We start from the raw sequence: 15,711 nt of genomic DNA, 5'->3' as shown, positions 1-15,711 counted from the left end.
AATAGCTTGTTAAATGGTTATGAATAGTTTGGTGCAATGGCTTGTTAAAACGTGACCTACACTGAATTATACATACATAAGAAAACTAAAATTCCACAGATCAAACAAAAAGATGTTTGATGAAACAACTAGATGTACAGGTGACTGAGAACAGTTAATTCCCTCATTACTACGTGGTTATTTCATACAGAGAATGGATTGGAATGAGATCTACTTTGTCTGATGAGGTAATCTACTGGAAAAGCATGACTCTAAGAATTCTGAAAAATAAAATACTGACAGTTGCCAAAAATATTCTTTACACACCCATTTGTATTTTTTTTTTTCATATCTTGAGTTGATTCTCATATAGTCCAGCAAATGAAAAGTGTCTAGTCTTGCGTTCTGTGGGCAGCAGCCCAGATCAATATCCAGCCATGCTTCATCAATACCATCTCAAATATTTATTGTTGAAATATAATTAAAATATGACTTGGAGCAAATATTTTGAAGGAGTAGAATTTAACGGTCTGTTGCAAAATTATGGATTCAAACTTGCTGACACAGAAAAAATAACAACAACAAAAATGAACAATCCTCCAAACACTAAACCCTGCAATCAACCAGGAATCTCTGGACTCTCTGACTTCTCACCATCCAATAGAAGTGCCTGCAAATCTTACTACTGTGACTACCTCTTATTATGTTTATTATTATCCAAGCAGATTTTGCACAATTTTGCACTATAACAATGTCTGCACAAACATATGCACATTATGACACTTTTCAACTTCAGGTTCTCTAATTCTCAGAATTTATTTCATGCTTCTCCTTCATAACTTCCTCATGGTGCACTGGGCAAATGCTATACTGGCCACTTACTACACTTCCTTCTACAGCTTACAGCACATTGACAGTTGCCCAGGCGGTGGGTAAGGGCCTTGGAGCTGCAGTCAGAACCTAACCACTGGTTTTCAATCCTGGTTCCCGAGACCCAGAGCAAGGTTTATGTACAGTACACACAACACGGCAAAGAACCATCTGACGGGGCTAGAACAGTGGTGTCCAATCATGTGCCATGGAGGACAGAGAGTCTGCAGGTTTTCCTTCCAATCAATCACTGCACCAGGTGACTTCACTAATTACTTGCTCCGTCTCTGCTTGAAGGTGTGCTAATGGGTGAACTCAGCTGCTGCAAAGGTTGGTTGGAAGGAAAACCTGCAGACTCATGGCACATGACTGGACACCACTGGCCTAGAACCTGTAGGTGCTCAATTCCGATCCTCCAGGCCGCAGGTTTTCGTTCCTCTCTGGTGGTTAATGAGCTGGGTCTAGGAATTACGCACAGGAATTACGTCTGACTGATGTGTGAAGACTTTCAGTTGCCCTTTTTCCCCTGTCTTCCCCCAAGAAAATTATCAAAATATATTTTTGCTCTGCTGCACAACTGATCTGTCTGGGTTTCTTATTTTATTGTGAATGCTTCCTCCCTTACCGCTAGGTTGCCACAACACACATGTGATGTCGAGCCTACGATTTGTAGTTTGTCTTACACTGTACAGTATGTGAGGTCCTGTGGTCTTGCACCATGTGTGTTAGTATGTACTGAGAAACTCTGTAAGCTGTCAATATGTCCGTCAATATTACCAAGATAAACTCCTGTACATTTATTGTGGTAAGACTGCTGTGGAATAATCACATGCAGTAAAGCAAGGAAGTTTAGCAGGATGAAAATCAGACGACACACCAACTCTCTTATCATACAGCTACAGACACAGATGTTCAATGATGTTCAGACTAGCTCAATACTGTTTACATAAGCTCCCAGCCTCCAAGCCACCATGTCACTGGTGATTTTGATTTATTGTGATTGTTCTAGGCCACATAGGGCAAAAAAAAGAAAATAACAGTTATGGGGAAAACTGGGGAAGGTCTAAGTGACTCTTGCTACAACTGTCCAAAGTCTCCTAGTGTGTTGCATTGGATAGCTCTCTTACCTGATCCCCCTCCTTGGGGAAAGTTATCCTTGTGCCTTCATTCCATCCAGGCTTTACAACAATAGTCAGTATCTTGTCTTTTATGCTGGATGTGTATCCATCCTCATTCATAACCTGCCAGGCAAAATGAGTGAATGGGGCAGTGAAATGAGTAAATGAGAATGTGACGTTCTTATATTTTAAAAGAAGCCAAATGATTTTTTCCATGGGTTTTATTGTTGTCCAACTACTTACAAACTGGTCAATGTATAACCCAAAAAGTTTTCTGTTACATACGAGACAAACAAGGATTATATAGTTTAGCCTTTCATAATATGCAGTGTGAATCTCTGCAATAGAGTACAATTACAACCCTCCAGTGTTTTTTTAATCTATACCGTCCCAGTGGATTAAACAGGGAAATTATATAAAAATGACATTAATCATTTCTGAAATATTAATCTAAAGTATAATCTATACTAATCTTTTTAACATTAGATTATTATAGAAAGCATAGCATGGGCATATAGGGTATGTAACATAGCCTACCCTATTAGTCCATGTGTGTACCTTAGTCCACTTTATTATTCATCTATTGAAAACTACATTTTAATACATTTCTGGGCAGTGAAAACATGTTCTATTCAAATATGTATGTTTTCAGATTTCAATATCTGTTGTGATTGTATCTGAACATGTGTCTTGCAGCCTGTAGCACAAAGTAGAGCTATATCTATAGTGCTGTCACAGATCAACACCTCATCATTGGACTGCAGCTAAAATCTGTTTTCTAAAAGCACAAATCTAGTGAGAATTTCTCCCCTTGAACTCTTGGCAAACACTTAGAAGAATATGAAGTAAGGTACTGACACATCTCTAATTCAGTGATCACATCTCTTATTTGTTTGGAACAGCAGGCGTGGGCTTTTAGGGCAAGTGGACGTAAATGGTACACTGACCCTGCCGTTCTCAGGAGCTTTAGGTTTATAGATTAATTGGTTAATTGGTCTGAACAATCAAGAGTGGTGTGATGAGAGGCATTTCAACAAGATAGGATGGTTATCCTCCATAGCTCTTACCCTACGGGATATCTTGATCTTTTTTGTGCATCCATGGTAGAGGTCATCCAGGGCCAAGTGCAGATCTCTCTCTATAGGAGAATCTTGAGTTTTCACCCCTCTGCCTTGCAGGCCACCAAACCCAACTGGCACTTCATTCCCATCGTTTGTATAGAAGTCTTGCAAAAAAAATAAAAATAAAAGATTATTATTCTGTTATTAGTGTGAAATGTGAATAACCAATGTACATAGTGTATAATTGTACAACTATTAGTCTAGGCCTCTGTCTATCCTGTTTTTCCTACCTGCAAATGGGTTGTCACCTCCGAAAAACTGTCTGAATGTTTTGTCTGGGTTCCCATGATAGACGTATCCAGATGACCAAGCTCCATTTCCCCCAAACTCCGGTGGGATGCCTCCTTTTAGACCCTCCTCCCCAAACTTGTCATAGGTTGCTTTTTTTCGAGCTGTCATAAAATATATATACTGTAACGTTATATATCAAGATTTGTTATAAACAAGTGGCACACTGCCACTGTCAGAGATGATCAAACACTAGGTTTGGTGTGAAGTTGTTGAGCTGTCTGTCCCTTTGTTGGGAAGTGAAGGAAAAAAGAAAAGTTGTGTTTGGAAAAAAACCCATAACGGTTACGGGTGATGGTGCTGCTATTGCGCCACTGTCACCTCTCTGCTGGCTCTGATTATTAGATTGAAGACATTTATTCCCTGTCAGATTGATTGATTACACCACTGAGTGATTCAATATGCAATAAAACAAACTTTTCAAGGGTGTCACTTTTCTTTACTTACGGTCGCTCAACACATCATAGGCTTCAGCCAGCTGACTGAACTTCTCAGCGCTTCCAGCGTTGCGGTTTTTGTTTGGATGATATTTCAGCGCAAGACGTCGATATCTAGGAACATTGATTTGGAAAATAGTGAGAAGTGACAATAATTGCAAAGCGCCTAACAGAAACATGTGCACAAAGGTCAAATTACCAGAAATGTCAATTACACATTTTAACGCAGATTGCAATGTAATATACAGAGGGAATTTACGTTACGTTAATGTTAGCTAGGCTAACTCAACTTACGCCTTTTTGATATCTGCGTCAGTTGCGTTTCTGTTTATTTCCAGTGCTGCGTAGTAATCTATAGTCATTATGGAATTCAAAAATCAAAGGTAAGATCGATGTGTCTGTCCTCAATATAAGTTTTGAGTTAGCTAGCTTTTGCAAACTTATCTTTGACAGAATAAAAAACACAAGGCAGCAGTGTGGTTTGGAACGCCAACTGGTTGCCAGGGGCAACAGCTGGGGCGAGAGGCTCAAAGAGACCCAGCCGAAGAGAGTCGACAAGATCTGTGAGCTTCGAGGACTGTAGTTCTGTTTGCAGTTCAGAAGCGCTACGTCACGGCGATCGTCTAAACCAATCACAAGTACGCGTTTGCCACTCTTGGTGAATAAAGAGGGTAAACCATTGCAGCTTACTGTCTATCACTTGTTTCTGATTCAAACATCAAAAAGGGCACGAGTCAGTGAATGCAGAGCTATCTCACAGCTGCCAATAAGACACTGATGAACTCCAGCAGCAGTGACAAGTGTACTTTTATTCTTCCATTTAAAACCATTCCAGACATAAACGTTAAGGACTACGATGCAATAAAAATTGATGAACTTTCCTCCATACGTACACACACACAAACAAAAATTGCACTGTATTATCAGTGTGATCAAATCAGCATTGAGAGGCGGTGGAGGGAACAGGCCGAGCTCCCTGGTGTCTGTTGATTATATTAAAAGGTGGTCCAGATGGATGCATATTTTATTAGCAAGGATTCATCCCAAAAGTGAAGATATTAACAGCCATAAAAAAGAAAACATGAATCCAGTAGAAATAAATATTACAAGTCATTGTGGATTAAATACACATGTAGAGTAATCACTAACAAAAGATCAAATCCAAACAAAAAAAAACAAGCAAAAGAAAACAAAATGTTGGTAAAACTTCATACCAAACTTAACAAAACTAGGTGAACCCAAAGCCAAGGAAGCCCTCTACAATTAAACTCCAAAAGGCATGTCTCCATATCTAATGTTTATGGTGGGTTTCTGTAATTATTATGACTCTTAATATATGAAAATATTCTCCTCAAACACTAATCATCAAAGCAATATTTCTTTTCTCTATGATAGTTATAGTCTTTAGAAAAAAAAAAAGTAAAGATCTATCCCCCCAAAAAAGAAAAAAAAAAAGATAATAGAAAATGGCAGCCAAGGTAAAGGTAGCTTTTACTCATCTCTAAGGACAAGTGTGGGAAGAGGGAAAAGGACGGCGATGTGGAAGGTGTAGTGATAGTGATAGTGTTGCCCTTGTAGTAGGTGTCATGTTGTTGCGCTGGCACTGTTGCCATGCAGCGGTGTGTGTCGGTGTGGTTTCAGGCTGTTGAGTCATCACATCATGCTGGTACACAGTGGGAGAGCTGTGGCTCCGCTGGTGGAGCTGCGAGGAGCCGGTCGGTTTAAAATAAGCTCTCCGTTGCCACCTCGAACCTCAGTTGCATTGTGGGAGTACAGTCTACAACTCAGAATTCAGCTCTTTTACATTATGTTCATTAATTTCAACACAACTTTCTAACCTTTACCACATATTATTCCCTATACAGTAAAAAGGGGGACCGTTTGCTGAAAATGAAAATAACATCATTCATTAATGAATACTTGCCATTTCATTGCAACAGCACAAATTATGTTTTGACTATTAACAAATGTACATCACATCCACATTGTGCTCATTAAGCTTAAAGCAATATGTAACTTTTTTTTTTTTTTAAGAACATTTTTCACTTTTCAGCACACACCTTGATTTGACTTCATGAACCACACGTTTTCTTGCCCCAGGTATCCATAGTGATATCATTGCTTGCTTTCATTTTGAAAACCTGGTCCAAAAAGTAATATTTAGACACAACGTACAGCAATGTGACTCAGATATTACTCTATTCTCCTTCTGCCACCATCTTCTCCCATTTGAAATATTGATAACAAGAGTTCAGGAAAGAAGGCTGAGCTCAAGCTGTGAATACCGTCTCCCAGCGCAGCCAAATGTCAGCAGGTTCATGAGTCATTATCAATGTATGTGTGTTAAAAACGCAAAGATTCTACTTAAGAGAATTTTATGACTTTCAGGGCGTCCTAATGAGTGAGCGGGTTTCCACAACGGCAAGGACAATGGATGTAGTGTTCTCTTTCAGACTGGGGGAACAGAGCCGGGCATACTGAAGGGCACAGTACAGAAAAACAGACTGGGTTTGAGAAGAAGCCAGTAAGAGAGATATTGAGTGATGAAAGAGGCTGGCATTAGCAGGAACAGCCTCCTTCGCTGACGGGCTGTTCTGGCGGCTTCTCCAGTTTTATGTCGATCACTGAAGGGGGTAGGAGTTAAGGAACAACCTCAGAGATCGGGAAATGCAATTCTCAAATATACATTCAAGGTTGTGAAAATCTTGGAAAAAGCAACATGAACATGCATTTGTAAGACAGAGGGACAAATAAATTGTAATTTCTATCCATTTGTTTTAATTACATTGAGTTCTATGAGATTTCCTTGCTCTCATCCACTCTAGGACTGTGAGAGCATCTGTGTGTTTGGGGACTAAATGAAATCATTCTCTACTTGAGCCAAGATTCCCACCTGTCACTCAACAAAGGCATTTTGGTTTATCATAATTTGACTGAGGCTTCATTCATACAACCTGTAAAAATGGTGAAACCTTGTGACCACGTACTTTCTGAATTTCCGTTGTGGACATTCAGTTGTGGATCGCCAAGTATTTACACTTTGACAACTAAATTGATTTGTTAATTTCAACTACATCGGATTAACAGCTAAAGAACTACCTTTGTATACATGGTCTCTCATTTCAGGGAGGCAACACAATTTGGACAGATTAAGATTTTATCCAGTGAAGTAGTCAGTGACTTATTGTCCAAACACATGGAGCTCAGTATATGGGCTGCCTGGCAACTTGCATCTAAGAATCCATGAGGTCAGATACTTTGTGACATGTAGAGAAAGGATACTGTCTTCTCTGCTCTTGTCCTGTGTGGTGTCCATGCCAGGGAGGGCGGCTGCCACACGCCGGAAAAGCTGCAGGGAAAAGAGAAGCAGATCTAATCTGTCAGAGAGTGAAACACACTCACAACCAGACAGAAACAACCAGATGAAATCAGGCTTGCGTGCTGTGTACATTCTCACTACATAATTCAGCATTATGTTCACTTGTCCAGAAGCTCGCACAGAGGAAGGAGCCCAATGTACTTTGTCTGACATTGATTTGAGTTCAGCAGAATGTGTATGGGCTACTGCAAGGCAATATGTCTGCATCGTATAAGTGGCTTGAATAGAGGATATAATTGTGCCTTACTGAGACCTTCCATTGATAGAGCTTGCTTGATCAAAAATGATTGATGAATTCAAAGAAACAGTATTGCACGTATGATGATGCTTTACATGCCCATCCCGATCTAAATAGTGAAAAGCATCACCTAGACCTGGAGTTGATAACATGCAGATTTCACAGCAACAGAATTACTGATACTGCGCCAATCAATAAGATTAGCAAATGAAACCTGGGGTGAGGAGTGTGGGTTTGCAAACCCTGACCCACCACTAGAGCTTTAAGATCAAAGGATGGCCAATACAGATCGTTATGACAGGTGGGAGAGAGTCTGGAAACAAATCCACAAACCCCACTTAGGCCAGAGGAAGCCAATGTTTAAAGCACACCTTTATTCACACGCGCGTGTGTGAGATAGAAGCTATCAGAGGAGAGCATGAGCACTAGAAACACACACACCACACACACAAACGTGCGCACGCTCTACCTGTTTGACATTGTAGCCTGTCTTTGCACTTGTTTCAATAAACAGAACATTCATCTCTTTCGCTCTTTGTTCTCCCTCCTCAGTGGTTATCTGTCTGTGATGAGCCACGCGTCACCACGCAGAACACACACACACACACACACACACACACCCACAAGTACGCGCACATACCACCACAGACCGCACACACCCACAAGAAGACAAGAAAACAACAACAAAAAACAGTGTGAATATGTTGAAGTGGATGAACAAGTCGTGCCCCTTCCTTCTGCTACTGCCACCTTTGCTCTTGTCCAATTGCCACCTAATACACCATGTGCCTTTCAGACTGTCAGCTAAGGCTTCCAAATTTGACCTTAAAATGAACAATGACTCCAAAGCCCTGTTACTGGGACAGATGATCAATTTACTCAATGTCTGTTTTGAACAGGAGAATGCTCCAATGACCTTTTACAGGTCTACATGAAAACAGAGTAGGACAAATCTGTCATTAGCCTCTGACCTCTGTTTGTGATGGGTGACCTCTGGAGGGTGAGCCCAGGCGGCAGCATCTGCAGCAAGACCAGAGAGCACGACTCACACACACGCTTACCTGCTTTACGTTGTAGCCCGCTTTAGCGCTAGTCTCAATAAACATTACATTTAGTTCTTTGGCTTTCCGCTCACCCTCTTCAATAGATACTTGCCTGCGGCAGATAAGGGGGTTAGGAGAAGCACAGCGAAAGACAATGCACAAATTACTGCATTACACAGTTGGATAGAATGGGTCGCAAAAGACACTTTTAGATCAAATATTATCACACATCACTGGTGAACCGCACCACTTTACTTGTCAGCTTAATCTGAGATTTTAAGTCTCTATAGATTTAAACAATGTGGGGAGAAAGAGAGAGGAAGGCAGAGAGGGGGCATCTGTTATGTAAGAAAGCTTCGTAAATCACAGCTCTGACACCCACAAAGGGCGGCGATTCTCGCTCTGAGCTCATGCTGCCTCAGGAAGGGCTGAGGAGCTCAGTATTGACCGGCCAGCGGGTAACAATCAATGACTTCATTAGTATGCTCCCATGGAGAGAGCCCACCACGACTTCTGCGGAGGCAGAAGCAAGAACAGACTACCTTTTGTCTGCAAGGTCTGTCTTGTTTCCCACCAACATGATGATGACATCACTTCCTCTCTCCGTTCTCACATCGTCAATCCATTTTGTGGTTTGCTGGAAGGAGTTGACATCTGAAACAAGAAGAGGGAGGACAGGGTGGGATAGGAAGCAAAGGATCAGTATTCAGGAGATGATAAATCTCAGCTATGAAAACACAAAGATGAGATTGAGACAGGAAGACAATAGGGAAACTAGTAGTCGTATATAGCTGGACCATGTTTGATATCTAATGTACTGTATTTTGTAACGTCCTGATCCAAAGTTATGTATTTGTTTGGAAATTTGGTATTTGGAAAACCAACTTAAACACAAGACAAAGGCCTGTACTAATCAAACCTCTCTGAATTGGGGCCTGTAATTAAATGTTTTGAGGTAGGAATAATTACCAGTTGATACAAGGGGCAAACAACAAAATGAAATATTATAATCACTGACAAAAGAAAGAAAATGCCCAATTTCTGTGCAGTGTTAGGGTGTTCCACTGGGGCAAAGAGGGAGGAGATATCAGCTTATAAAATACAAAGCACTAGGTGCAGTGGACTCGTTTGATGAGTTTAAGAAAAAGAGGTGTGGCTGCAAGCCCTTAGGAAGAGGGACCCAAACCTCCCAAACAGCAACTACAACAGAAATTCAGTATAATGATCATTTTTATCAGCGGCAGCATAGGTGGCTAACTCTTAACTCGTACCGTTTCATCTGCATAGCATCACCTAGGGAAATAACAGTGGGGCTGAACACATTACTATTATAGAGTTAGCTAATTATATTGTAAGAATTACACTATTACTGCATCTGTGCCTAAAACAACAGAGTTATCAGCTTTTAACTTGAAGTCATTATCAAGTTTTGTGTGACAGAATGCCTTGGCTCATGTGATTGTATTTTGTGATGATCTCACAGCCACAGACTAACTCTAATAGCCTCTGTGACCATTTCAGGTCTAGAGTTTGGTCTGGGCCTGCTCGGACCTTGAAGCCAATACTGACCACCTGTTGTTCAGAGTGACAACCAGAACTCTGACAGTTCAAACCCCCAGGACTTCAAATAAAATCCAACCATTTTGACTGTATCATAACACAATCTGCATGTTTCTGTGGTCTGAGATGAGTGATGTGACTTCTTGAGAAAACACTATGACAGAAAGCCTTAATTTGAAAAAGTCTGATGTTTAAAGTTGAGATGATACACAAATGTTTATCTTTTGAGGTAGGTTTTTATCGATCTCAATGCTCCTGTGATGACTAAACATTTTTTCTAAAAATACAAACACAGAGACTCATACAGAAAAAAACATACAGTTTTGAAAATAGTTGCAGAACATTTTTTTACTTCTTCAGAAACTATTCAAAAAGGAGGACGGTACTAAGAGGGGGGGAAGGGAAACAAGCCAGGGACTGCACTCACCCATGAATCAAGTACTATGATAGCCACAGGGGCGACAATGTCCCAAAACGGCGACAGTGTCCCAAAGCTCCAGCCTCACAGACAGGCAGGAAGACAGTTGTAATAGATAGAAACAAATGGAGTTCTAACCCGCAAGCAAGGGAAAGGTGAAGGCCAGGTCCTCACCATTACCAGCAATGTTAAGAAAGACACTTTTCGGCACCTCAACTCGGTCTGTCATCACTTATTGTCAATGAAAATGTATAAAATAATACAAGTGTTGTCATTGACATATCTTTCTGTGTCTGTTGTTGACACAACTATAAAAAAGTGGCTTAATTCAGGGTCACAAAATGCCAACAGGCCAGGAATTATGTGTCATATTTGAGATGTCAAAAAGACAAAATGATTTTTGAAAATGTCAGAGTTGCCTAGCACCAGTCTGCTCTCCAAAACAGCATGGGAAAACATATGCTTGCATCACAGTATGCAACCAACATTTGTTAGCTGTAGTTAGCATTTTAGTAGTTTAAGACAAGTGGATTTTAACGGTCATTTGTTTCTCAAAAATAACAAGAAAATATGTGACAGAGGACAAGACAAAGGTGGCATCTTTATCGTCAGAAGAAAAGGTAAGAGGCGTGACTGCGTGGGTCTGTCTACCTACTTGTGATGTCGTACACTACAACAGCAGCGGCAGAGTCTCGGATGTAACTTGGGATGAGGCTACGGAAACGCTCCTGTCCCGCCGTGTCCCACAGCTGCAACCTGATCTGTGGAGGGGGATGGGAGGAGAAATAAAAGAAGAGGAAAAGAAAAAACAGAAGGGATGACAAGAAAATGAGAAGAACCGATGTCAGAAATGAGGAAAATTATAGTGAGAAAAAGAAAAAATAAAGCGGATTGAAGTCACACAAATGGGAAAGAAAGAAGGGAGATGGCAAGATAAAGAGAGACAGACAGACAAAGGGAGAGAGAGAGAGAGGGAGAGAGAGAGAGAGAGAGCAGAGAGAGCAAGGTGCATGCAGATAGTGAATGACCATCAGAGAGAGTGAACTGTCTGGGCCTGGGGGGGGGGGGGAACTAAAAAACAAAACAAAATCAGCCTTCACTTGTCATCAACCCTCCTCTCTTGATCAAGTAAGGTGTTTAATTTCAACATAGGAATGAAGAGAATTAGATGGAGGAGAAGGAAGGAAAGGAAGAAAATTTGTGTTGAGGGAAGAAACAAGCAGAGGGAGGATGGTCCGGGTGCTACGGCATCCAGCCCACAGTTGGAAGGCGGCACAAACTTGTGTGTGAGTGTGTCTGTGTGTAAGAAAGAACATAACTGAAGAAATATCTAAAAAAATAAATATCACAAAATCATGTCAGTAATCAGCATCTCAATTATTGTTCCTTCACATGCCCAGTGCCAACACAGAGATCAAGGTGTATTACAGTCATAAAGAGAGTTCTCCCAATCTGGAAAAGATCGACCAACAATCATGAGGAATTGATTAAATAGCAGTAGTAGTAAAATAAAAAACTTACTGTTCTGTCTTCAAGGTACATGGTTTTCGACAAGAAATCTATTCCTATTGTGGCCTGAAAATGAGTATCAAATAAAATAGTTAGAGATTATGCATAGCCTTTTTCAGTCACATCTGAGAGTGATGGGAATAGTATTCAGATAAATGACGGTTAAAACATGTGGAGATGCGAGTCTCACCTGATAAGTGTTGTCAAAGCTGTCATACATGAACCTGGTAATCAGCGAAGTCTTTCCCACTGAAAAACCCCCAAAACAAAACAATAAGACAAGTGCAGTGATCACACATTCATCTCAACTTTATATGGTAATAGGTTGATTTTCAAAATAACCATTATCTATGAGTAGATTTGACAATATTTTACATATTCTAATAGAAGAGAAATTCAACATGAAGCAAACAGTAGCACAGGCTGAATATAAGACCCGATTGACAATGAGTGAATGAAATGTGAAGAAAGAAAACAGTATTAGCCTAATCATATCAACATTCACAGACAGGGAGTGTGCTGAAGTGAACTGTAAGCACAGTTGTTCAACAGAATCCAAAATAGCCAGTGTGTCCCTCCCTCTCCCCTCCCATCTAGTCACATCTAGACGGGATGCAGGGGTTTTCGGGAAGTAGTCAATCTCTGCCAAGTTGCATCTAGTTACTATAGCGACAGCATCATTTAGACACCCTCTCTTGTGTGTTTGCCTCATTTACGACCTTGCTGGCAATATGAAATGTAGGCACACACCACAGTGACAAAAGGATGACGTATTGTAAGATCCATCAAGCCACAAACAATAAGCAACATTAAGTGCAGACAGCAAGGTTGTGTATAGATGAGCCACAGTTGACAGTTGCCCTTTTAATGGACTGGAGCAGACGGCAGCATGTCAAGCAGCTGCCTTTGAAAGAGTTTCTCTATTAGAGACTGTGCCACACTAGCACAGTGACAAAAAATAATTTCAAGGTTTTGAGGAAGAGAAGTTGGAGGGTTGGAGGAATGTTGAGTGACAACTAGGGATGGGAATGAGGTTTCCTGCACATTTCCCTTTCAAATTTTCAGACTTTTTCCAGCCCTGAATTCCTTGACTGACTGAGGATTTTAGACGGTGCTGCACATGATGTATGCTGATGCTAGCTGAGCAATATGACTGTCAGCAAGTCATGTCACTCTATAGCCAAAGGTTATTTTTATCATCAGCAAACTATCACAAACATCACAATGTGTGAAACGACAGAAGGTAAACAAGTACGCAATAAGTGTGGTCATATCATTTCCCATATTTTCCAGGGATTTTGTTCAATTCCCTTTTTTTAAGACCTATAGTCAAGTCAACTTCCATACTTTCTAATCCTGCATACTTTCCAGACCTGCATACTTTCCAGACCTGCATAGGAGGGGTTCAAATATCTTGTTGAACCATGGTATTGATCATAAAAACATGACTTTCTGTGATCGATTAAGACCACAGTTCAAATGCTCTCATCATACAGGTGCTTTGAGCGGCCTGACACGGCTCTCCAGCCTAGGATTGTTTTGCTGAGCTTGAGTTACATTATCAGTTACATTGTGCAGCAAGTGATGATGACATGGCCAAACTCTTCACTGCTCTGTTTACAGAGCTACAGGGAACCGCAGTTGACCCAGACTGTCTGACAAACACTCTTGAAGCTAGTTGTAGCTGTATGAGTTTTAAAACAAATAACATTCCCAAATACAATACCTGTAGATAAGTAATTACTGGCAAGGGAGGCAAGGCAACACCTCCAAATCGATGAAGTGTGAGAGAATAATGTCTGTGTTGTCACACCCCAGTCTCCACAGTATGCCCCAAATGCAGTTTATCCTCAGTTAAACCTGACACTTGTAACACACAGCTAACAGTGAATAACTCCACGCCTTTGCTAACAATTACAAGTAAATAAATGTTAAATATGGGTCAACATATACTACATATTTTCTTATACAGCCAAGCGACTGCAACTTCCCAGGGCCCCCCTCATCCTGATCCACATCAGCAAGCAGAAACTCGGTTCACTTTGGAAAGGGGAAAATGACAAGGCAGAGTGTAGGAATGCCACCCAGCAGGTTTGGTAAAGGGGGTACATCCCTTCTCCACAGATGAGTCTCCTAGGCAAAGTGCGTTATGGTATTCTGCCATAAAGCAGAATACTCCCTGTAATCAGTGCAGTATTTTTTGTGGACTTTAACCGAGATTGATGGCATTCAATACAACAGCACCGAACTACACAAATACTTGTCACCTGTAGGCTATTTGGCCAAAATAGCTAATTCTTTGAAAATATTACTTAAGTAAAGCTAATAAAAATAACGTTACCGTTGTGTTTTCTATCTGGAACTGATGTACAGGACTAGTACATACTAGTTAGTGTGTTTCACCACTTAACTCGCACTTTTGTTTGTTACTTTTAGTAGTTTTTAATCATCATATCCGTTGACGTTGTAGCACAGCTCACTATGTACGTTAGCCAACATAAAGAACAAGTCAAGTCAATAGCCACAGCCTTGGCTTTGCTCAGAGAAAAGAAACGGGGCTCCCATGTAACCAGTGTGTCCAAGCAGTTGTTAGCGAGTTAGCTTGCAATCGCTGACGTTGTCGCAATGCTATCACCAAGTTTAACGTTACGCAGCTAGCTAACGTTAGCTAACTAACTGGTTAACGTTAATCACCCAACAGGAACAGAGCGTTACATATCCGATTCAGCATATTTCAGATTCGGCATCCGACAGACAACCTTTAGCGTTAAACTTACCACTCTGCTCCCCAAGAAAGACCAATTTAAATTTCCTTAAAGGGTTCCCGAAGTCTCCGGCCGCAGACATGACTGTATAAAACAAGCCTTGGCGTTACTTTCCGTGAGCTCACTAGCTAGCCAGCTAACGCTAGCTAACCAGTTCTTGTCAAATATCAAAGGTCTGGGATCCGTAACGTTTGCTGGTTTGCCAAGTATCTATAAAGGCAATCTGGCGATGGATCGTAGTCCACAAACGCTCCTTTAGGCTTTCAAACACTTTTGGATAACTACTGCGGCTAAGTTAATGTTACTGTCACTCTTCTTACATGTCTAGCCCACTAGCCAGCCTGGGCCACTCTTCTTCCTTAAATGAAATTTGACACTCACTAGACGCAAGTCAGACATGCTGCTGCCCTCCACAGGTAAGGAAGAATAGCATACCAATTCTCTAAACCACCGTGGTATGTAGCCTAGTGGCAGGGCGACACACTCAAGAATTTAACATAAAAACACAGGTTTTGATTGAGATAAGAGTACATTTACTTCTTTAGTGTGACACACGGCAATACAGCACGCCAGGCAGCCTGCCCAACGTGTTGTATCTCAACATCCCCACAAGAGGGCATACTCACTCCATTACCAAAAACATCACATCTCCCATGATGATAAAGACAACATGACGCGAAAATGACTTTTTTTTGAGTTGTTAAGTGATATTAATAACCACGAGCTTCTCCAGGGAAGTGAATTTGACCATGCTATTACATCATAAATTCACACCTACCTGTGATCAAACAGCCCCAAATGATTTTTCTTCATCTTCCTGTACATGATCAGTGAAGGGCAGGTTACAGCGGCAGGAGGAATAGTTTGATTGACATCTCTAGGCTCGTGGCTCGTTTCCAAGGTAACGTGTCGCCGATGCTCTATATGGATTAGCATGCAAGCAAAGAAGCAGTCAGTGATTCCAGGAAGTCCCAGCGAATATTGTA

The 15,711-nt window shown here is 41.0% G+C and overlaps 2 protein-coding genes across 4 annotated transcripts; both read right to left on the bottom strand.

Moving 5' to 3' along the window:
- Nucleotides 1-1,976: 1,976 nt before the first annotated feature.
- Nucleotides 1,977-4,243, bottom strand: LOC139639583 (dnaJ homolog subfamily B member 13-like; the record flags this gene model as incomplete). Its single annotated transcript, XM_071513712.1, has 5 exons — nt 4,108-4,243; nt 3,824-3,927; nt 3,319-3,480; nt 3,035-3,192; nt 1,977-2,090 (listed from the first exon to the last, which is right to left on the bottom strand). Coding segments are annotated over exons 1-5 (606 nt in total), but the record flags the coding sequence as incomplete, so codon positions are not given.
- A 576-nt stretch (nt 4,244-4,819) lies between these two features.
- Nucleotides 4,820-15,061, bottom strand: LOC139639582 (ras-related protein Rab-6A). 3 transcript variants are annotated; one of them, XM_071513708.1, is made up of 8 exons: nt 14,738-15,061; nt 12,151-12,209; nt 11,973-12,026; nt 11,107-11,212; nt 9,016-9,127; nt 8,492-8,585; nt 7,096-7,162; nt 4,820-6,437 (listed from the first exon to the last, which is right to left on the bottom strand). In XM_071513708.1, the coding sequence occupies exons 1-8, from the start codon at nt 14,805-14,807 to the stop codon at nt 6,373-6,375; spliced, it is 627 nt and encodes a 208-aa protein (XP_071369809.1). In that variant the 5' UTR covers nt 14,808-15,061; the 3' UTR covers nt 4,820-6,372. The 3 variants fall into 3 exon arrangements, with proteins under 3 accessions (XP_071369809.1, XP_071369810.1, XP_071369811.1); XM_071513709.1 differs by lacking the exon at nt 8,492-8,585 and adding an exon at nt 7,900-7,993; XM_071513710.1 differs by lacking the exons at nt 8,492-8,585; nt 9,016-9,127; nt 11,107-11,212.
- Between the last annotated feature and the right edge of the window lie 650 nt (nt 15,062-15,711).

This window comes from Centroberyx affinis, unplaced genomic scaffold, assembly GCF_046629955.1.
Source record: "Centroberyx affinis isolate AG114_WGS23_722 - 3 ecotype Tasmania unplaced genomic scaffold, CSIRO-AGI_Caff_v1 ptg007438l_1, whole genome shotgun sequence".
In the NCBI taxonomy this organism is placed as follows: domain Eukaryota; kingdom Metazoa; phylum Chordata; class Actinopteri; order Beryciformes; family Berycidae; genus Centroberyx; species Centroberyx affinis.
Note: the sequence above shows the minus strand (reverse complement) of the source record. Positions and strands in the feature narration are given on the sequence as shown.